Source organism: Polypterus senegalus, chromosome 8 (assembly GCF_016835505.1).
Source record: "Polypterus senegalus isolate Bchr_013 chromosome 8, ASM1683550v1, whole genome shotgun sequence".
Classification (NCBI taxonomy): Eukaryota; Metazoa; Chordata; class Cladistia; order Polypteriformes; family Polypteridae; genus Polypterus; species Polypterus senegalus.
This window is the reverse complement of record NC_053161.1, coordinates 137632454-137655139: the sequence shown is the minus strand read 5'-3', so window position 1 is coordinate 137655139 and position 22686 is coordinate 137632454. Positions and strand designations below refer to the sequence as shown.

The following is a 22686-nucleotide window of genomic DNA, read 5'->3' as shown; positions in this document are numbered from 1 at the left end:
AAAGAAACCAGCAGTTCTCCCTATAGCTTATCTCCATTTCCACCAGTGTACAGTGTATTTGTTATTCACTATTTGGCTTAATATAGTACTCAAAAGGAAACTGAAGAGAAATTGAAGAACTGAAAATTACTCATCTATTTTGGGCTTTAAATCATTTGGGTGATATCATTGGAAAGGAAAAAAAATCGAAGATAAGACCTGTTATTAGCAAATACCATTTTCTAAACAAGCAACTGGGTTAAAACAAAAACGTGCAGTGACTGCAGCCCCCCAGGACCAATGTTGATCCCCCTTGATTTAAATAAAACAGTAGTTGTATGCCGTATTTCAAGAAGGGTAAAAGGAATACAGCAAAGAGGGCATGGATAGCAAAAATATTAAAACTGTCCACTATAACTAGAAAAACTCCTGCTGATCTTGCCTACTTTCTAAATCAAAGAAGCAACTGATGATAAGGTAATCCATACACCTGAAAAAGTACACACTTTAGGCATCATATCACTTTTTCTCCAGAAAGAGACCTACCCTTGTTAGTGAACCACTTACTATAAGGTAGCTTCGGAAAATGGAGCATTCAGGCATTTCTCCCAGCTTGGTGAGGAGATCGGGTAAGGCTTCACTGTATTTGTGATCTGGGATCAACACCTTCAACAAAAAATAAATAAAGAAATAAAGATTTAGGATGGACTAATTAGTCAGTCAAGCAATAATATAACTTTGGTGAAATCCCTTTTGAAAAAATATATATAATGTCAACTCCAGGGGGCAAATCCCAAACTCTGAATAATTCTCAGACACACCAAAGTTAAACCAAACCTGGGGTCATGGGTTTCAGGCAGGATATAATGGAAAGATGGGGTAACATACAAACAAAAAAACCAAACCATTGTGTTTCTTGGGCCTACCTGTACCCACAGTCATCTTCCAACCTCTTTGCCTTACTCCGGACCTCAAGTCACTCCTTTCCCCTCGGTGGGTAAGCTGATGTTTGCTCTTCTCACCTGACTCCAAGTACTTTTAATAGCTGAACCTGGAAGACTTCTGAGACACTGGCTATCTAACCAGACCATGGTCTTTTAGAAGACATTCAGCAGTCTCCCTAAATGTCTTGGCATCCATAACTGTGCCGGAGTACAATGGCAGTCTTTTGCTGCTTCTAATAGGCCTAGAGGACTAATCCATGAACTTGTGTAATCCTGCAACCTAAATAATGGTCCAGATGAACTTCTGGAAAGCTTCTAACCATCCTGTCTGGGCAGTGGTCTATACCAACCTACCATACCAACCAGATGTGAGGAAAAACCAATACAGATCTGTCCTTCAGAATTGGTAATAGGTAAGAACCATCAGCAAATGTAATACCAAACCATCGATGGGCACACAAACTCTCCCATACAATATTTTTTCCCCAAAGGTCAGATCAGAAAGGTTAAAAGCATAAAAATGATGTAGAGATACTTAATGTCAAAAAGTGGAAGAGTAATAAAAAAGAAAAAAATAGTTGAAACTGGGGGAGCAGGGTCAAAACTCTGGAGGACAGAAAGATTTACAACTAAATTAAAGTGAGAAGTCAAGCAAAATGACACCTTTTATTGGCTAACTAAAAAGATTACAATATGCAAGCTTTCGAGGCAACTCAGGCCCCTTCTTCAGGCAAGATGTAATCGATCATTACATCTTTACATTCCATCATCTACAGCCAGGCAATACGTTACAATCGTATTTGCTCAGACCCAATGGATCGGGACACACAACTGCAGAAACTCAACACAGACTTCATCCAACAAGGATACACTCCCGAATCAACAGACCTACAAATCAGGAGAGCTACGGCTATACCCAGAGAAAACCTTCTGGAACATAAAGGTGCAGAAACCAAGAACCAGGTCCCACTAGTTGTAACTTATCATCCACATCCGGAAACATTTCGCAAAATTATTAAAGAGCTTCAACGCTTGGTACAGAAAGACGATAAACTGAAGGATATATTCCCAGAACCTCCTGTCCTTGCATACAGACAACCACCAAACCTCAAACAACTGATTGTCCGAAACTCTATGTGTGGCTCGGCAGCAAGTGGCACACAGAACAGGTGTGGCATCTGTGCACATATCTACACGACAGAGCAGGTAGTTATACCACATTGCCAGCAGGAACATAAAATAAAGGGTCCGTTCACATGCAAATCTGCTAATGTGGTCTACCTAATCATGTGCATAAGGTGCCCCAACACTGGACTGTATGCAGGGGAAACTGGTCAGACACTGCGCCAGCGAATGAACTCATATAGATTTCATATTAATCAGAACATTATTGATCTTCCGGTGGCAGCACACTTTAACAGTAATGGCCACTGCATAAAGGATCTCAGGGTCACTGTGCTTATGGGTAATTTCAAGACCCAAGAGCAGTGGAGAGAATGGGAATACAAACTTATGCTTAAATTCAACACTCTAAAAAATGGTCTTAATATAGACAAGAGTTTTATGAGCAGATATGTGACTACATCAGAGGCCTATCTTACAGACAATGTACTTAAAAAAAACCTTACAGGACTTTCTCTAGTGATGGTTATCTTATCTCTACATTTTATTAGTTCATTGTTCTCTTCTTTCAGGGTTAATTCATCTCAGGTGTATTCATTTTGCTAACATTTGAACAAAAAGGTTGTTAAGATGAAAGAAAAAAATCACTTCGCTGTCCCAATATAAGCGAGAATATTTTTCAGTTTTTTTGCTGCACCTTGCCTGATGAAGGGGCCTTAGCTGCCTCGAAAGCTTGCATTTGTAATCTATTTAGTTAGCCAATAAAAGGTGTCATTTCACCCTACTTTCTCCTGTGTCAATCTATGGCTAACATGGTACAACACTCTAATGCTATAAATTACAGGAAACAGACAAACTTAAGGTAAGTACAGGGTGGCCCATGAAAAAGTAGCCCGCCTTCCTGCCAGAGTGGCGCGCCGATTGACTACCCTCATCACGAAAGCTGTTTAGACGTAGTGTGCAAACGTGTGAGTACGAGCTGAGCGACATGTATTCCATTCCACAAAGAATCATTTTCAGCACTTTCTGTAAAGAGTGAGTAAAGATTTTTGCATTTCAAGTTTCTTTCTTTATGGAAGGGCGCCTTTTTTCACCAGGGAGGCAGGCTACTTTTTCGTGGGCCACCCTGTATAAACATATGGAAAAAAGCAAATGTCAAAAATGCTCAAAAAGATCTTTTCTTTATCGATCACTGAATTAAATATTGATTAATAATTAATAAGCAAGCAGCTAACCCTTGAATAAGATGCTACAAGAACTATGTGAGCACACCCTATACCGTCACACACTTAAACAAATGGCATCATGGCAAATTAAAACCCTAATGGTGTTGTCATCATCACAAACTCAAAAATAGTAAAAATAATAAATACATAATAAAAGAAACTTTTAGAAGATCACAATGTTATGCCATCCACTTAAATAATGACAGACCTCATACTGTCAGGAAGTTTGTAATTGCCTCCCTTAACATCTTAGGTTTGTAGGAGGAAATCCACATAGAAGCTCTCGACAATAATCATTGTAATACATTTGTTAAGTTCTCTTTCCATCCTCAGAGCACCCAACCAGCCGGATACACTGAGTTGGTAGCAAAATTTCTGCCCTAAGACCACCATTTTGAATGCTTTCATTCAGTCACTGCACCAAAAAAAAAGTAAAAGCCTACCATGCCTTCTAATCACAGACACTCATGATAGATGTGTGCTTTTTACATCCAGTTCTTTACGGCCCTAATGGCTGTAGCTCTTCATTAAAATCAATTTCACATTAGTGCCCCATTTGTACTTTTTTCTTTATTTTTTTGTTTAGGAATCAGCCATACAAATATTTCTAAGAAATTACTAAATATTTGTATTCTTTCCTATAGTTTTAAATGTTTGGTTTTTGCCGTTTTCTTATATTTTTCCTTCAATATCTTCAGTGCCATTTTTACCTTCTCTTCATTTAGCTGAATTGATAGATGAATATGGAACTGAAGTCATTGCCGCTCTTCAGAATTCAATCTGGTTAGCATCTGAATATAATTAAGGCAGCAATGGCAAATACACACAATTCTCAGAGTAATAAAATAAACACAAACTGCTATTGAATCAGTGGGATTAAATATTATTAAGAGGAATGGACTGGTTGGAATGAAAACCCACTGTGATAGGGCAAAGAATGAGTTTAGTCCATTTGCTGCCATTCACTTGTTAACAATAGAAGCCACTCAAGATAAAGGGGTGGGCAATTGGATGGACATGTTACACCTCTGCAAACAAGCTGATGTCATTCAGGAGCAATGAGTATAAATGTCAAAAGATGTGGTAGTCAAAGATGTGCATGTGAAGTTAATGAGCAAGTCTAAATTGTCCATGTCTGAGTGAGTGAGTGAGTGAGTGTGTATGTAAGCAGATCCTGTTCTGGACTGGTACCCAGTCTTGCCTCATGGCAGTTTAGATAGGAAGATTCCCTGAATTGCATCAAGTGTGTTATTAAGTTGTATTCCAGACTTCTATTTTAAACTGAAAGACATGGATGATTATTCTTACCTAAAAGATAAACCCTACACATCAAAAAACAAGCCTGGATGCATGTTAATCTTTCAAATGATATTTTAATTTTAATTTTAGAGTGGTTGTTAACATAGTGGAGGAAAGAATGTGAGACTTACACACATGGAGACTGGACTGAGATTCACACCCAGTTCCACGGAGATGTAAGGTAGAAACACAGTACCAACAAAATTCTTGTCTAACAAATGAATTGTTGATGCAAATTGATAAGAAAAACTTTGTCTTACCTTATCAATTATGTGGATTACACCATTGGTAGCTGCTATATCAGAGGCAGAGATGGCGGCATCTTCAATTACTACTGTCTGAATAAACACAATTTGAATAGATTATTGGTAGGTACCGTATGCATGATATCATTGCATCAAGATAAGATTTTCATTCTAGATTAAATATTAGTAAACAGTTTTGGTTAAACATGATACAAAATTGAGGTATCTTATGTAAACAGAGGCACAGATGAAAGATTTTGCTGTAATTTTAGAAAGTATTTTTCCGCATATACAACAACAACAACATTTATTTATATAGCACATTTTCATACAAACAGTAGCTCAAAGTGCTTTACATATTAAAGAATAGAAAAATGAAAGACACAATTATAAAACAAAATAAATCAACATTAATTAACATCGAATAAGAGTAAGGTTCAATGGCCAGGGGGGACAGAAAATAGTATATAGTAGCATATAGTAGTTATCGTATAGCGTGGTAGACAGTGGTACTTTAAAGACTTTTAGATACTTTATTGATCCCGAGGGAAATTTAAAACTCAATTTGATGTTATTTTGAAGAAATTAGGTGAATAGGATTAAGATCAATAGACTATTCCTTTTGAAATTGTTCTAAAAATAATAAGCCTTCCAAGTAGTAGACCTTCATCTTTTGAAAAGTGAAGGTGGACTGAGGATTATGATGATATGAGTATTACAAAGAGTGACTTGTGTCAAACTAATTTTTCATGCAAGTACAAATGCTTAAGATTTTGATGTATGGAGAATCAGTTGGCATTTTCTTTCCAGAATTAGTATTTGAGAAATGCAGTGTGACAGAGTGGTTAAGACTTTAGACTCAACTCCTGCTATTGACACTGACTGACCACGATCAAGTCACCTCACAAGCCTGTGCTCCAATTGGAAAAACAAAAGAAAGGAAACCAATTGAATCTAAAATGTTGGAAGTAGCCTTGGACAAAGGTGTCAAATATGTCAAACGAGTTTTATTTAGTGTTTATACCACAATGCCAATTTGTTTTTGGATGGGCACCACCATTTTTGGCTTGCTGTCACTCAGACACAACAGCTAGTTATCAGTGGTGTAGCCTCTGAAGTCGTGTTCTTGATGTCATACTGGTGACACTTTAAAACCAGTGCCGTCGATAAATGACGATTGTCGATAAATGTGTAGCCAATTGTTTACATTTTTTTAATGTATAATTGATAACCTTTCCCAAAATCAGCATTCTGCTTATATAAAGTTAATTTAGAATGTTCATCCTAATCCTGACATGAGGTGTTAATTGGTGTTGCACCCTAACACTGTGCACGTCTGCTCCTTAAGTGAGGGTGCCAGATGCATTGTGAGCACTGAAGGGGTAACGCATGCTTTTCAAGTCTTTATAATTTTGATTTATTTAAAACAATACCATTTTTATATAAAAGATGCTATGTTAATATCTGTAACAGTTTGTTTGTTATAGCTTTTGCTTGTTTGTATCTGTGGCATATTGAAATGGCATAGCCTAAGTTTTCTGTGTTGTCTAATTTTAATATTGTTATCTTAATCTGAAATTATGTTTTGTTGTTTTTTTTTTTTTGCTTTGTGTAAGGTCTGTCTAAATCGTTCAACCTACACGACAGAACTCAGTATTGATTTATTGCTTTATTTTTTTTGACTTTGCTTTTTCATGCTTAGTTTGGTTTGACTTCCTGGCTGTGTTTATTTATTTTTCATGTTTGTATACCATTTCTGTTGCATTAGTTTATCATTTATTTGTGTTCTAATGTACATCTTTAAATGTGTAGCCATTGTTTGTGTTTTATAGGTAAAACTGCAGAAAACTACCTTGACATCACTGTTGCTGCGTCCTCCTCCGCCTTCATGTTGAGGTTGGAGAGCGGGTTCCAGCAGAGATTCATTGATTGTTTCTTGGAGTTTTGTAATTATTGCTTTTTGTTGATTATTTTTTGATTACTGGATTCTTTGCTTAATTTCTGCTTATTGGATTGCATTTTGAGACGTGCTGTCTTTAGCATTACCTTTAAGGCAAATCTTTTTTTTAACCTTTTTGTTTTATTTTTCTATATCTTGGTAATTAATCCTCAGTTTATAAAGATTCCTGTTTGGAGTGCCTCTATAAGCCAGAGGTTTACAAATTTCTATCCCTTGTAAAACATTTTTAGGCTTTCACTGCATTTTGAACTTTAACAGCCAGCTCCCCGCTTTGGGCCTGCATAGGTTGATGCCTGCAGGTAGTAGCTGGGGGTTAGGTCACATCTAGGAAGGCTGAGAAGGGTCCTGTTATTTTTGGGGGAGATTTCAGGAGGCCTCAGACTTTTTGCCATGTCTGAGACTCCTCATGCCAACATTTACAACCTTTAGCCACAAACTTTCTCCTGATCTGTGTCCATTTTTTGATGTGTCTCCACCAACACGAGCCATAATGGTGTGTTATCTCTAAAAGCATTTCTTATGTCCTTGCATTCTTAACTGCAGGTGGAAACCAGAGTCCTTGTATGAGATCTTTATGAAAACACTGAAAACACATTCCCACACAGAAGGTATCCCAGCCCCAGCAGTGCTCATTATTGTGTTGTATTATCTTTAAAACACTTTTGTGTGCATATTCTGACATATAAAAGGGCACAGTTACATGGATTTGTCAGTTTTTAACAAAACTGATGACTTCAAAGCTAAGGGCACATCAAAAGATGTAGGCAATCGTATGACTTAAATTACTAAAGCATTGATGAGTAGTGAGTACCGGGCTTCGAACAATGTGATCAGATAATTTTTTGTGAGCTCCTTATCTTAAACTTCATTGTGTTAAGACCCATTGCCCTCTTTTCAGACATGTGAAGTAAGGTGAACATGCTCAGGAGGCTCACCTCATTTTTGTTTGTCACACGGACAGAGTAGCTTCTCAGTTTAGTAGGCAGCAAAGACGATGATGAGAGGTTTGTTAGATCGTTCATCCTGTACACACCATCCAGGAGGTGAGCCCTAAGGAATGGTCATTTTAAAAAGTTAGTGTATCTCAAAGGCAATTTATTCTTTTTCTAAAGCTAAATGCATTACTCATGATGTTTCATGCAGCAATTTTACATGTAAGCTTCAACTTTTTAATATTTAGATAAAACAAAAAAAAAATGCAGTAATAAACTGTTCAATCAGTAATGGGAGCTTTTTTTATGCTGTAATATTTAAAAGTGGACACTAGGGGGCAGTATTTATCAAATATATCACATTTTCCAATTTGCATTCTAGTTGCTGTACCAGGCTTAATTTCAGTCTGTGACACAATCCCGAGGCTCTTGGTTAACTCTGGAAAACCTTTTGACATACATTTTGACATTATTATGGGACATGCACATTTTAATTCTGTTATTTATTCATGAAATGCTCTGTAATCCCTAACAAACACTGAAAGTTGGTTGATGATATGCTTCATGTCTTAAGTTTTTATTCATTATCTGTTAAAGATAATAAATTGTGGAGTGAAAACAACATCATTTATGTTTATAAATGTATCCAGATGCTCAGTGCTTTACAATTATTAAAGATAAAAACACATCTACAAAAATAAACAGAAGCATAAAAATAGTTTTAAAATGATTTTACCCCAACAATTTTGGAAAAATTCAGTCCGAACATCACTCAGGCCACTCTTGCTTGCTTACACTGAATAAAGTCATTGTAAGGACATACAGTACAGGTAAGTCTTTATGAATGTACTGTATGTGCTGTTTGACATCAAGTAGTGTGATTGACATCTAATGTGACATGCTGGCATTTCACAAACCCATCACATGAAGATTTAGGAGTGAAATAAAATCATATGGGGGGAAAAAAGTCATCATCAATCCGTTCATTATTAATACCTAACACAGGGTTGAGATATATTGTATTATGTGGGCATTTGTTAACCTTTTAAAATCTGCTCAGACTGATCTTTGGAGATCCAGTACATTGTACATATTACATACTAACATGCTGGAATTCTATGAGGAGGCAACAAAAGGATACGATCAAAGTGGAGCTTATGATATTATTTATCTGGACTTTCAGAAAGCATTTGATAAGGTGCCACATGAGAGGTTGGGCATCAAGTTAAAAGAAGTGGGAGTTCAGAGTGATGTTTTTAGATGGGTGCAGAATTGGCTCAGACACAGGAAGCACAGGGTGATGGTGCGAGGAACCTCATCAGAACTGGCCGATGTTATGAGTGGTGTTCCACAGGGGTCAGTGCTAGGGCCGCTGCTATTTTGAATATATATAAATGATTTAGATAGGAATATAAGTAACAAGCTGGTTAAGTTTGCAGATGATACCAAGATAGGTGGATTAGCAGATAATTTGGAATCCGTTATATCATTACAGAAGATCTTAGATAGCATACAGGCTTGGGCAGATTTGTGGCAGATGAAATTTAATATTAGTAAATGTAAAGTATTACACATAGGAAGTAAAAATGTTAGGTTTGAGTACACAATGGGCGGTCGGAAAATCGAGAGTACACCTTATGAGAAGGATTTAGGAGTCATAGTGGACTCCAAGCTATCAACTTCCTAATAGTGTTCAGAAGCCATTAAGAAGGCTAACAGAATGTTAGGTTATATAGCACGATGTGTGGAGTACAAGTCCAAGGAGGTTCTGCTCAACCTTTATAATGCACTGGTGAGGCCTCATCTTGAGTACTGTGTGCAGTTTTGGTCTCCAAGCTACAAAAAGGACATAGCAGCACTAGAAAAGGTCCAGAGAAGAGTGACTAGGCTGATTCCAGGGCAACAGGGGTTCAATTATGAGGAAAGAAAAAGCAAAAGAAGATTAAGAGGTGACATGATTAAAGAGTTTAAAATTATGAAGGGAATTAGTACAGTGGATTGAGACTGTTATTTTAAAATCAGCTCATCAAGAACACGGGGACACAGTTGGAAACTTGTTAAGGGTAAATGTCGCACAAACATTAGAAAGTTTTTCTTTACACAAAGAATGATAGAGACTTGGAATAAGCTACCAAATAGTGTGGTAGACAGTAAGACGTTAGGGACTTTCAAAACTCGACTTGATGTTTTTTTTTGGGGAGAAATAAATGGATAGGACTGGCGAGCTTTGTTGGGCTGAATGGCCTGTTCTCGTCTAGAGTGTTCTAATTATGGTGAACAGGTTGGCCTGGGGGTTGCCTGTTCTTTTAACTGTTGGCTGGGACTCAGGAGTGCAGGGACACCTGGAGCCAGTATGAAGAACTCTAAGAAGATTTCCCCAGGAAATCTGGATAGTATACTTCACCCCAGAAGTGATTACTATGTCCTCTGTGTTCTGCCAATAAAGGGATGTGTTGGCTGGCCACAATAGAAGTAAAAAGGACCAGAAGGTGAACATTAGTCTTTCAGCTATATGGAGGACAAAACCAGTAAACAGAACAAAAGAACAAACGAATAAATAGCAAAACCAAATTTCAAAGTGAGAAAGGATGATGGCAGAAGTCTTAAATGTTATGACTGAAGCTTGTAATTTATTACATGTGAGAAATTCTAGAGAGCCTTTCAAAATCTATACATCTATTCTGGGGTTTTCGAAACTAAAGAATCTGTTTCCAATGTTAATTTCTCTCCAGCACATGTTTTGAGAAAGTTGTACATTTTTAAACATCTTGCCGCAACTCCATTTTGTTTTATTAATGGGTGCTGGCGTCACATCGGCTGTTGCTATGGTATATTACCCAAAGGTGTGGGACAAATGATGTCATTGGTGCAACCATAAACAGGTTGGCAGGTGCAGTCTCAAATCATTTTTTTAAGTATTGAATAATAATGCAGTTAGTGTATTCCTTTACCATTCAAACTTTTTTTGGTTATATCTTTTGGCCTTTGGGTCCTTGATTTTGACTAGCATTCTAAGTTCGATGAACAATCAGTTTGATATTTAGTTACAACATAGGCCTCTTTTTAGTTCTTTATATTCCTATCCCTTATAGAATATGTTCTTACTGTCTGGTTAGTCATGGTATTATTCTGTTTCAGAACGATTCACAAACATATACAAAAAGTGTCTGAGAATGAATCCGTAATCTTGGATGCCGCATCAGCACATTTTCCATGAACCATGCTCCTTGCAACAGAGCAGTCAGTCAGTTAGTCATTGTCCAACTCGCTATATCCTAACACAGGGTCATGGGGGTCTACTGGAGCCAATCCCAGCCAACACAGGGCGCAAGGCAGGAACAAACCCCGGGCAGGGTGCCAGCCCACCGCAGGGCACACACACCCACACAACAAGCGCACACTAGGGACACAACAAAACAAGGTGGTAAAGAAAAATCAAACAAATTTGAGCATTGCTGTAGAAAACATTAATACATGCAAACTCTTTAATTCTGAACCCTATTGCAAAACCTAAAGCAACAATAAACAAAAAAAAAAAAAAATATTTCTGTCAAAACTACTCCTCTCCGTTAGCTCATCAGTAGACTTGGAGTCAGGGAGGGAGAATTAAAGACCAGGTTTGCCAAACAGGAACAAACTCCAGACGGGGTCTCTCCACACCCCCAATCCCCTACCTCCTCTACACTCACTGATGCCTCTCATGTATGCCAGAGGTGGCAATGGATCCTGGCTGTTAGTAATCAAAGGATGCCAGGAGAAAACATATGGGAGAGCATTGTATTTTAAATATTTATTTGTATAAATTTTTGTTGTTAGAGTTCATGTTCCATGTATGGCATACCTCAGTCTCTGTAAAAAAATATATATATATACAAAGAAACAAAATGTCCCTTATGGAACAATAATTGTGAATTGAATTGAATCACGCAGCAAGCAGAACTGCCTTGGAGACTTGGTCATTTGAAGCCAATAAATAGCTCTTGGACTACTCAGGGCTACTTGGAATCCCCATTAAGAGCTCTAGTCCATTGATAATGCACTCCACTCCAACAGGGACTGATGAATAAGAGACCTAGTTGGAAGGGCTTGAAGTCCACTGAGTGTAGAGTTGTGGGAAAGCTGGTGGCCAAGACTCATATGGTAGGATTAATGGTGGCTTGAATCTGTAGAGGGTAACAGGACCTTTAACAAAGAATGACGTCTCACTTGGTTATTTCTGGCCTATTTGGTATCAAGGTTTGGAGAAGAGATGATTGATACTCCTTTCTATCTCTTTTGACATCATTGTCTTTTTAATGGTTGATTAGAATATCCCCTCAGTTATTGTTTTCAAATGGGTATTTGAAAACAATTTTAAAGCCTTAAAATGTAACTTAAGTTATCAAAACCACCCTGCCCAGAACCATGGGTAGAAACTTAGCACTGACCAGAAGGACAAATTTTGGCAAAAGTCCCTGTTATTTCTAGGGTTTTCACTTTCATGTGATATAGAGTGTCTCACTTTATAATGCTGGGAAGATTTTCCTTGGTTGTCCAAAAGTCCCTCTCATCACTGCTCATATTGTCAATGGCGCTCATGGAGGGGACCAGCACAGTGAAATTGGAGCTCTCTGAGAATAGCTGGTAAAGCTGGGCATCCTAAAACATGCAAATTGGTACACAGTTAGTGCTGGGATCTCTCAAAGTGGCTAATAGTCATTTAACAGAAATTATTGATTAGTTTTTTCTTTATTTTCTTTTCAGTTCAGTTTATTTTTTATATACTTCATTATAGACAAGCTCATTGTATTATATACTATTAAAATAAAATATAAAGAGACAGAAAATAAAAAAAAAACAGGAGATGCGCAGATATCGCACTTTCATTTTCTTGAATTCACTTTATTCACTGCAGGATTGTGCTATCCTGACACCGCTGACTTAAAGGTAGAAACAAATTCTACATTTTGAATCGGTCCATCACAGAACACACATGCAAATTTCCTCATAATGAAGCAGCTTGGAGTCTGACTTTGGCCAGGCCCAGAATGAAACCCAAGTTTGCATGTGCCACCTAATAGGCATGCTGCACAAGCCTTGTGTATCTGCATTGACATATCTTTAGTGATTATCTGCATTTTATAACTAGTTTATTATGGCTAATAATACCATAATAATAAGTAAAGGGTACGTTCTGAACCTTTAGTTTGATAACTCTTTGTATCAGTTACAAATTTTCAATGTCTGAGATTAATGGTCAAAGTGCAAATCATCAAAATGCTCACTCTGTAAATACCAAACAATGAAAGTCTGCACTGTAGCATCTGCTAAACATCTTAAACTGCTCTGGAAGCAGAGTGCTATCCACTTAGCCAAAACTTTGCTGAGAAAATAATTAAAAAACTATTGGAGCCAAACAGCAAACAGAGAGAGACGTATGTTAAATATATATACTGCATATTTTGAGTGGAAAAGTATTTCTTTTTTTTCCTACCTACGATTTATACCAGATCTGTACAAAAGATATATCTATAATTGTGTTGGTGGTGCCACCAGAAGTCAGCTACAGGAATTCATTAATAATTTTATGAGTTTCCATACATCTCTCAGACTTACAATTCTTGTTTCCACCACATCTTTGCCATCTTTAGATTTCAGTCATTCTATCAGCTTTCCAGAACTTAACACCTCTGTCTATTTCAAGCCAACTGATTCACACAGGTATTTTCTGTACAGCTCCTTCCATCTCTGACATACTAAAAATTGTTTTTCACAGCTCCTTATACTCCATCACCTCTGCAGAGGTGAGGTTGACCTCAGTAACGAAGCATTGAGAATGAGGAGTTGCTTTGCTGATACAGGATACCCCTTCTCATGTTGTGAACAGGACCCTCAATCAAGCCAGGAGTAGACCTTGTAACATCCACTCTAAAAAGAACCATTTCTGGGAGTGCTTTCAAGTTGTTAAAATCAAAGACCTCATAAAGCCTCTTGTAGAACACTTGCCTTCCCTTGATCATAGCCACGCTGATCTTTCTGTTTGTGTTCTCTCACAGGGTTTCAGAGGTACTATTTTTTTCAAATCACTACTGTTTTGTATTTAAGTTTCTGTTTCAGACTTTTTCATTCATAGTTCTGTCTATGGCTGGTGCATGACCAGATAAGAGTGAATGAAATAAAACCCAGGAGAATCCTATGATGGATATCCTGTAATTTCTTGGGTGTTATGTGTGAAAGAAACATACAAATTACAAAGAGCTGTACTATTTTATAGTTAGGAATAGTAATACTTACATTAACCCATTTGAAATATTTGGTTGCATCAGACAAAGTAGAGAGGCCCTTCAGACAAACAAAATGAAAAGAATATTATTTACATGCAGCTAATATTTCTATTACAATAAAAAAAATAAATAATAATATTTTGTACTTACTGAGGCTGCATTTCCATAGCAAATTTTCCCGTCTCCCTCATAACCTTCCAAGCAGACACAGTTCCATTCACCCGGAAACATAAACTGACAAGATGCCTAAAAAAAAAATTTTAAAATGTAAATAATAATAATACATTTTATTAATATATCACCTTTCCCATGCTCAAATATTTAAAGAAAAAAAAAATATATAAAAACTGCTCAAAAAAATTAAAGGAACACTTTGAAAACACATTAGATCTCAATGGGAAAACAAATCATGCTGGATATCTATGCTAATATACAATACAATACAATACAGTTTATTTTTGTATAGCCCAAAATCACACAGGAAGTGCCGCAATGGGCTTTAACAGGCCCTGCCTTTTGACAGCCCCCCAGCCTTGACTCTCTGAGAAGACAAGGAAAAACTCCCAATAAAAACCTTGTAGGGAAAAATGGAAGAAACCTCGGGAAAAGCAGTTCAAAGAGAGACCCCTTTCCAGGTAGGTTGGGCGTGCAGTGGGTGTCAAAAGTAGGGGGTCAATACAACACAATATACAGAACAGAACAATTCCTTAAGACAAGACATATGGACAATATGGACTGGGTAATGTGTTAGGAATGAAAGGATGCCACATCATTTGATGGAAATGAAAATTATCAACCTACAGAGGGCTGAATTCAAAGACACCCTGAAAATCAAATTGAAAAAATGATATGGCAGGCTAATCTATTTTGCCGAAATTTCATTGTAGCAACTCCAAATCATACTCACTATTTTGTATGGCCCCCACATGCTTGTATCCATGCCTGACAACATTGGGGTATGCTCCTAATGAGATGACAAATGGTATCCTGAGGGATCTCCTCCCAGATTTGGACCAGGGCATCACTGAGCTCCTGGACAGTCTGAGGTACAACCTGGTGGCGTTGGATGGGCCGAAACATAATGTCCCAGAGGTGTTCTATTGGATTTCAGTCAGGTAAGCGTGGAGGCCAGTCAATGGTATCAATTCCTTCATCCTCCAGGAACTGCCTGTATACTCTGGCCACATGAGGCTGGGCATTGTCGTGCACCAGGAGGAACCCAGGACCCACTGCACCAGCATACAGTCTGAAAGTGGGTCCAAGGATTTCATCCCAATATCTAATGGCAGTCAAGATTCCGTTGTTTAGCCTGTAAAGTTCTGTTCGTCCCTCCATGGATATGCCTCCCCAGACCATCACTGACCCACTACCAAACCAATCACTTGCTCAGGGTGAACCTACTCTCATCTGTGAAAAGCACAGGGCGCTAGTTATGGACCTGCCAATTCTGGTATTCTATGGCAAATGCCAGTCGAGCTCCACAATGCCGGGCAGTGAGCACAGGGCCCACTAGAGGATGTCGGGCCCACAGGCCACCCTCATGAATTCTGTTCCTGATTGTGTGGTCAGAGACATTCACACCAGTGGCCTGATGGAGGTCATTTTGTAGGGCTCTGGTAGTGCGAACCCTGTTCCTCCATGCCCAAATTAGCAGATACCGGTCCTGCTGACGGGTTAAGGACCTTCTACGGCCCTGTCCAGCTCTACTAGAGTAACTGCCTGTCTCCTGGAATCTCCTCCATGCCCTTGAGACTGTGCTGGGAGACACGGCAAACCTCTTGGCAATGGCACGTATTGATGTGCCTTTCATCCTGGAGATGATATACTACCTGTGCAGCCTCTGTAGGGTACAGATATTGCCTCATGCTACCAGTAGTGACACTGACCATAGCCAAATGCAAAACTAGTGAGAAAACAGAAAAGATGAGGGAAATATGTCAGTGGTCAGTCAGTTATTCTCCATCTGCTATATCCTAACACAAGGTCATGGGGGTCTGCTGGAGCCAATTCCTGCTAGCACAGGGTGCAAGACAGGAACAAACCGCAGGCTGGGTGCCAGCCCACCGCAGGGCACACACACACACACACTAGGGACAATTTAGGATCGCCAATGCACCTAACCTGCATGTCTTTGGACTGTGGGAGGAAACCGGAGCACCCGGAGGAAACCCACGCAGACACGGGGAGAACATGCAAACCCAGGTCTTCTTACTCCGAGGCAGCAGTGCTACCACTGTGCCACCATGCCGCCCTATCAGTGGTCTCCACCTGTTAAACCATTCCTGTTTTGGGGGCCTTCTCATTGTTGGCCTTGTTGCATTAACACCAAAGCAACTGCAACTGATTAACAACCCCCTTTGTTACTTAACTGACTAGATCAATAGCCCAGAAGTTTCATTGAACTGATGCTAAACTCTGATTAAAAAGTATTTCTTTCTATCTATCTATCTATCTATCTATCTATCTATCTATCTATCTATCTATCTATCTATCTATCTATCTATCTATCTATCTATCTATCTATCTATCTATCTATCTATCTATCTATCTATCTATCTATCTATCTATCTAGTTTATTTTACTTGTACTCTATCTATCTATCTATCTATCTATCTATCTATCTATCTATCTATCCTAATAAAAGGCAAAGCCCTGACTGACTGACTCACTCACTGACTCACTCATCACTAATTCTCCAACTTCCCGTGTAGGTAGAAGGCTGAAATTTGGCAGGCTCATTCCTTACAGCTTACTTACAAAAGTTAAGCAGGTTTCATTTCGAAATTCTATACGTAACGGACGATAACGGTCGACATCGTCCACCATGTTGAACTTTCTTATTTATGACCCCATCTTCACGAAATTTGGTAGGCGGCTTCCCTGCGCTAACCGAAACCATTTTACATACTTTATTTCGGTGGTATGACGCCACTGTTGCCCGCCATATTGAACTTTCCAATGGTCTTTGTTACTTATAGGCCCATCTTCAAGAAATTTGGTATGCGGGTTCCCAACGCTAACTGAATCCTACTTATGTACATATATACGTCCATAGCCTGCAGCTCGGTCACCGTGTGAGGCAGTGTTGGGTCCCCCATCCCAACGCCTCCCACGTTGTTGGCTGCCTGCCTATATAAGGCCGTCTGTCGCTCCAGTCTCTACATTCCCTACCTTGCTTCGCCACGGTATTCACATCTCCCTGCTGATAACTACAGTTTTTTTATTTAATCCACAGCTTCTCCGCTGTTTTATTGTTCGTTTATTACGATTATAGTTATTGTGCAGGTATTTTTAGACTTACTTTACATTGCTCAGGTACCCATTTCCTTTATCATTCCAACCGTACCCCCATCAACATGTCTATCGAGGTGATCACCATCGATCAAAGAACTATCACTTACCGAGTGGTTTCCATTCCCAGAGATGGCACCTGCCTTTTCCATTCTCTTTGATACATATTGCAAGGCCATATCAGGCTCACTCTTGATATCCGGAGGAACATTTTGTCTTATGTATTGAATGACTGGGACAGGTTCAAGGTGTGGACTGATGACGGTACAGGAGATAATTATACTACACAGGAGCACTATAAGAATGAAATGCTTAAGCCCTTCATCTATGGTTCTGCATGTGAGTTGATGGCTGCCGCTGAATTGTTCAGTTGTCGCTTTCAAGTGTACCGAAATGGCCAAATATTTTACACCTTTCGACAACCGCCAATGCCTCTTAAACATCTTAGATTCACAGGTGATGTCTATGAATGTTTAAACTCTCAAAAGCTGGATGTGAAGTTATCGATGAAACCAGTTGTATGCTTACAACGCTTGACAGATGCCAAATGTCACTTCAACACAAGTCCTACAAATACTGTCTTAAATGAAACAAACCATGAAACTCAAACCGATTATGACAGCAGCAATCCAAGCTGTGAGATTTGAGACAAGATTACTTTTCAAATGGCCAACTGTACGTTGCATGCTCAAGAGTAAGCTCAGCTCACGGCTTGGTCATATTACAACCGGAGGGCCGAACTGACAATGTGGTATACAAAGAGATCCTTAACAAAAATTATTGGTATATTTTCCCTCAGTTTAAAAAGGTTTAATTTTCTTCTTAATAAAAATTTTAAGGCAGTACTTCACCGCTGCGAAGCACAGGTATTTTGCTAGTATATATATATATATATATATATATATATTTTTTTTTTTAATTTTTAGTTCCTGTGTGTCCTGCACTCTCTTGTTAGTGACTCTTTCATTGTTCTTCTGTAGGTTCAAATGAATACCTCCGTTCTGCTTTTGTTCTACATTGCTGTAGTATCATAGCTTAAAAAGAGACATTTGAAGCTGGCAGAGTATAAACTCACCAGGATATGACATTCACCGCTTTGCTCCACACATGGGTTTATGGGTGTACAGTCAATCCCATTTCCACGATAGCCAGTTTTACATGCACAATCACTCTGTGGAATCACAAATGAAAACACACACTTATATTGATAATAAATTACAATCACAATTCTTTCACTAATATAAGTATGTTAAAAAGTTTATAAGGAATATTTAAACATTTAACAAATTTTGTTTTATGTTTTAATAACATGTTCTTTACTTGAGCAGCTGTTCACCATTATAGTCTTTAACTATACAAAAACATGCTATTACTGTAGCCTTGAAGACCTCAGACGCTTTGTTGAATATACTGCACACTATTTTGCCAAAAGTATGTGGATACCCCTATAAATTATTGAGTTTAGGTGTATAAAATCAGGCATACAGCTATGCAGTCTCCATTGGCAAACTTTAGCAGTAGAATGAGTTAGTGAGGAGCTTGGTGAATTTAAACATTGCACTGTAATAGAATGTGAGAGTATGTGACATTTTTGCCCTGTTAGATCTGCTCCAGTCAACTGTAAGTGCTATTATTGTGAGGTGAAGCATATAGGAACAAAAACTAGGTCATTCACGAAGTACTTGACCACACAAACTCAAAGAATTGGGCCTATGAGTGCTGAAGTGCTAAAAAATCAGTTATCCTCTGTTGCATAACTGACAGCAGAATTCCAAACTTTCTCTGAAAACATCAGCACAAGAACTGTGTGTTGGGAACTTCATGAAATGGGTTTCCATGGCTGAGGAGCTGCAGACAAACTTGACCATACACAATACTAAATGTTGTCTGGAGTGGAAATATACCTGAAGCTAAGCATGTTTGCCAGAGCAAACTTGAATGTTGCTTGACAAAGTGTTGGTGAGGTCATCAAGGAGACCTTACTCAGTGGTCTGTGTGTGGATCCCAATACCCTACTGCAGTGACAATGAAACATTTGTAATAACGGTGCCATCCTTCAGAGAGAGATGTAAAACTGAGATCCTGACTTTCTGTGACCATAAGATTCCTGGTCATCCCACGAAAACAGTAGGGCATACCTTGATGACCTAACTTAACTGTCCATCATGGCCAAGTAATTACGGCCCCCTAATCATCCCCTGTCCCTTATTGGTTAAGTATATCTCCCACCTCTTCACCACCTAATAGCTAGAGTGTGGCGAGGTGCAAGAAGAGTGTACTGGTGCAAGAATGGCTGCAGTCACATTAGCCAGGTGGATGCTGCACATTCAAGTGTCTAGAAAAGAGATACTTAAATGTAACTATCTATGTGTGCCCACTGTGTACAAAACTAGGTCCAAGAAAATATGGAAGATTTTGGCGTTGAGGAACTTGAGTGGCTAACACAAAGCCCTGACCTCAACACTTTTTGATGAACTTCTCTGTGAATCATATATGTTCTTTTGTTATTTTCAAGTATTCTTTCTGAGGGGAGGATATATTATCAGATTCCTAAAATAGACTGTAAGGTAATTTGGCAATTTAACATTTGTGTGTTGTGTGGAGCTGGATTATTTGCAGTTCCTCTTCAGATTTCTGCCAGGTTCATCAGCATCCAGCATAACTTTCCTCAATAAAATAGACATCTGAAAATGGAGGTTTAGTAGTATTGGCATTTAGTTTTCCTTGATGGCTCCTAGTCCCCACTGAATCATCATTTCAAAAATAAATTTTTGCTTATTCTGCTATTCCTGATCAATAAGGAAAAAAAGTTCCTTAGCTTAAATTAGAGTAATAAACAATTTATTAGTAATGCTCTACTTGGAAAGATGTTGAAGTCAACAGATTCAAAATTAGATTCAGTAACATATGTGACCTCATACCTGAGCAGGGCCTATGTAGATGCAATTTGCATTTTCATGGCATCCTCCTCTGTTTGGCAGCAAGCAATTATTGATTTCCACACATTCATCTCCATCTTTTTGCCATCCAGTCAGGCACTGGCATGTATGTGTGGTTGGGCCTGTTTTAATGCACTTTGCCTAAAAACAAATAATTTTGAATATTGATATATTGTTACAGAATTCCCATTGTGCTATCTCCATCCTCTACAAAAATGTCAAGGGCTAATGCAGTAAATCATTAAGAAGTACATGTGCTAACACTGTCATTGATGTCAAATTCTACATGAAAAGGTGATAGCAATCATCAAACAATGGTGGTAAATCAAGAACTAACCCTGGTTAGAAGGCCAGTCCATCACAAAGCACTGAGAGTGGTGTCTGAATATTAAGACTCGATTATGAAAACAATGGAATTGACTTCATGTTTTAGGTAAAGTTGTGGTTTTAGATGAAAGATCACTCAAATTCACTCATTACAGACTCTTACCTGTTAACTTCTCTCCATTCTAATTGAAATTTCACTGATTTTAATTGATCACAAACACAAAGTTTCATAACAAACACCTTACCCTGAGATTCTGACTTGGTTTAAGGAAGCCAAACCGTATTGGGTAATGCATCTCTTTGGGATGAGTAATAGGGTGTAGTACCGTGTTAGCTATTATGAATGTAGTGAGAAGTCAAGCAAAATGACACCTTTTATTGGCTAATTAAAAAATTACAATATGCAAGCTTTCGAGGCAACGCAGGCCCCTTCAGGCAAGATGTAATACAGAGACTGAAATTCCCTGTGTTTACATAGACACCAGGACAGATACAACGTTGGAACATGGTGTTGCTGTACAATGTTTAAAAACACTGCTCTATGGCATTATTTGTGTTAATATTTATATGATGGGTAAGACTTTAAAAAAAAAATGTGAATAAAAAAAATAAACTATTTTGGGAGCAACGAGCAATGAGCTGCAGTGTGAAAAACGTGGACAAACTGTCAGTTTTGTAAAAACCACCTGGACACCCAGATAGTTGCCCAAAAAGGGGACTCTTCCAGGACGTGTGGTAACCCTACATTTATCTCAACTGTCAGCAGACTGCTTGAAATTCCTAGCATCCTAAGAACTGAGACTGAGTTACCATCTCACTAGTACAGCAACTGGAAGGGAGAAGTGACAATCTGAGTGATCTCTCAGGGTTAAATTAACTGTTAGTGGTGGGTTTATTTATTATGCCTTTTCCAGATACATGAGGTTCTATGTCATTATTAAAAACTGCAGGATATTTAAGTTTAAGGTTCACCATACTGTACACACTTGTTCATTTTAGTTTAATTTTATTTGTGTTTTGTGATTTAAAATACAATAATATTACCTTACTGTCATTTTATTTCAACAACATTAATTTATATAGCATATTTCCATACAAACATAGATTAATACCATTCAAATATTTTTCTGTACAATAAATAATATAGCATTATGTATTTTTGGCACTTTCTCCATTAATGGACATTTTAATTGCATGCAAATTCAGGTTACAAACATTGGCATGAACCGAATTCGAGGGCTACTTGTATTTATAGAATGGTCACTTCTGACAATACCTTGAAGATCTACATGATTTCTTAATATTAAAATCTTTTTTTTTACAATCAAACATGAATTGTTTCAGAAAAAGTTATTTACATGTTGAAAAGGGCAATAAAAAGTTTGGATATTGTGATTACGTACTTCAAATCCAGTTTATTAAATTACATGGAAAATTTTCATTTGCAATGTTTTCTTTATCACACCCTATACATCATAAAATTAAGCCTAATATTTGACAGATTGTTTATCTTTTATCACATTTTGTTAGTTAAACTTGGCATAAATATTGTATACATACATTAGCCCCACAGACGGCTGGGTCGGTTTGTGAACAGGGATCGATCTCCTCACAGATTACTCCATCTCCCCGATAGCCAGGTTTACAAACGCAGCTAAAACATACAAACATTGATGTATTTTTTACTGGATAGGCTTTCTACAATATTTAAATAAGAAAATAATCAAATGATTAAGAAATTAATATGGAATAAAAATTAAGATATTGATGGGAAATTCTACAAATGAGTTTTTGGTAAACACTAAGAAGTGTAAAACATAACAAGTACCTCACTGCCCCATTGTTAAAATCACAATTTGCATGTGCATGGCAAAACTGGATTTGAGCTCCACAGGGTCTAATATGTCTTTCACAGAATTTGCCTGTATATTCAGGCAGGCATGTCCCTTCTTTGCAAGCACCAAGACTGTCTGGTCGATTATCACATTCACCATGAATACAAGGGCAAGCTGGAACATAAAAAAACAAAGAAACTGTTGAGATACTGTTAATGATTGACTCTGATTAATATCAGTTTCTATTGTCATGGAAAGAACCGCACAGCCCTTTCCTATTGCCCCCAACCAGTTCAGTCCACTGCAGAACCTTCAGTGAACACT

The 22686-nt window shown here is 38.1% G+C and overlaps 1 protein-coding gene across 2 annotated transcripts in view; it reads right to left on the bottom strand.

Moving 5' to 3' along the window:
* Nucleotides 1–22686, bottom strand: part of stab2 (stabilin 2) — a 247856-nt gene that overhangs the window by 118874 nt on the left and 106296 nt on the right. For both annotated transcript variants that reach the window (XM_039761804.1, XM_039761805.1), the window contains exons 23-32: nucleotides 22356–22536; nucleotides 22088–22181; nucleotides 20183–20341; nucleotides 18337–18432; nucleotides 14121–14216; nucleotides 13981–14028; nucleotides 12209–12345; nucleotides 7711–7825; nucleotides 4831–4908; nucleotides 547–645 (exon numbers count right to left, since the gene is read on the bottom strand). In XM_039761804.1, the coding sequence (XP_039617738.1) occupies nucleotides 547–645; nucleotides 4831–4908; nucleotides 7711–7825; nucleotides 12209–12345; nucleotides 13981–14028; nucleotides 14121–14216; nucleotides 18337–18432; nucleotides 20183–20341; nucleotides 22088–22181; nucleotides 22356–22536 (1103 nt within the window). The remainder of the gene's footprint in view (nucleotides 1–546; nucleotides 646–4830; nucleotides 4909–7710; nucleotides 7826–12208; nucleotides 12346–13980; nucleotides 14029–14120; nucleotides 14217–18336; nucleotides 18433–20182; nucleotides 20342–22087; nucleotides 22182–22355; nucleotides 22537–22686) is intronic.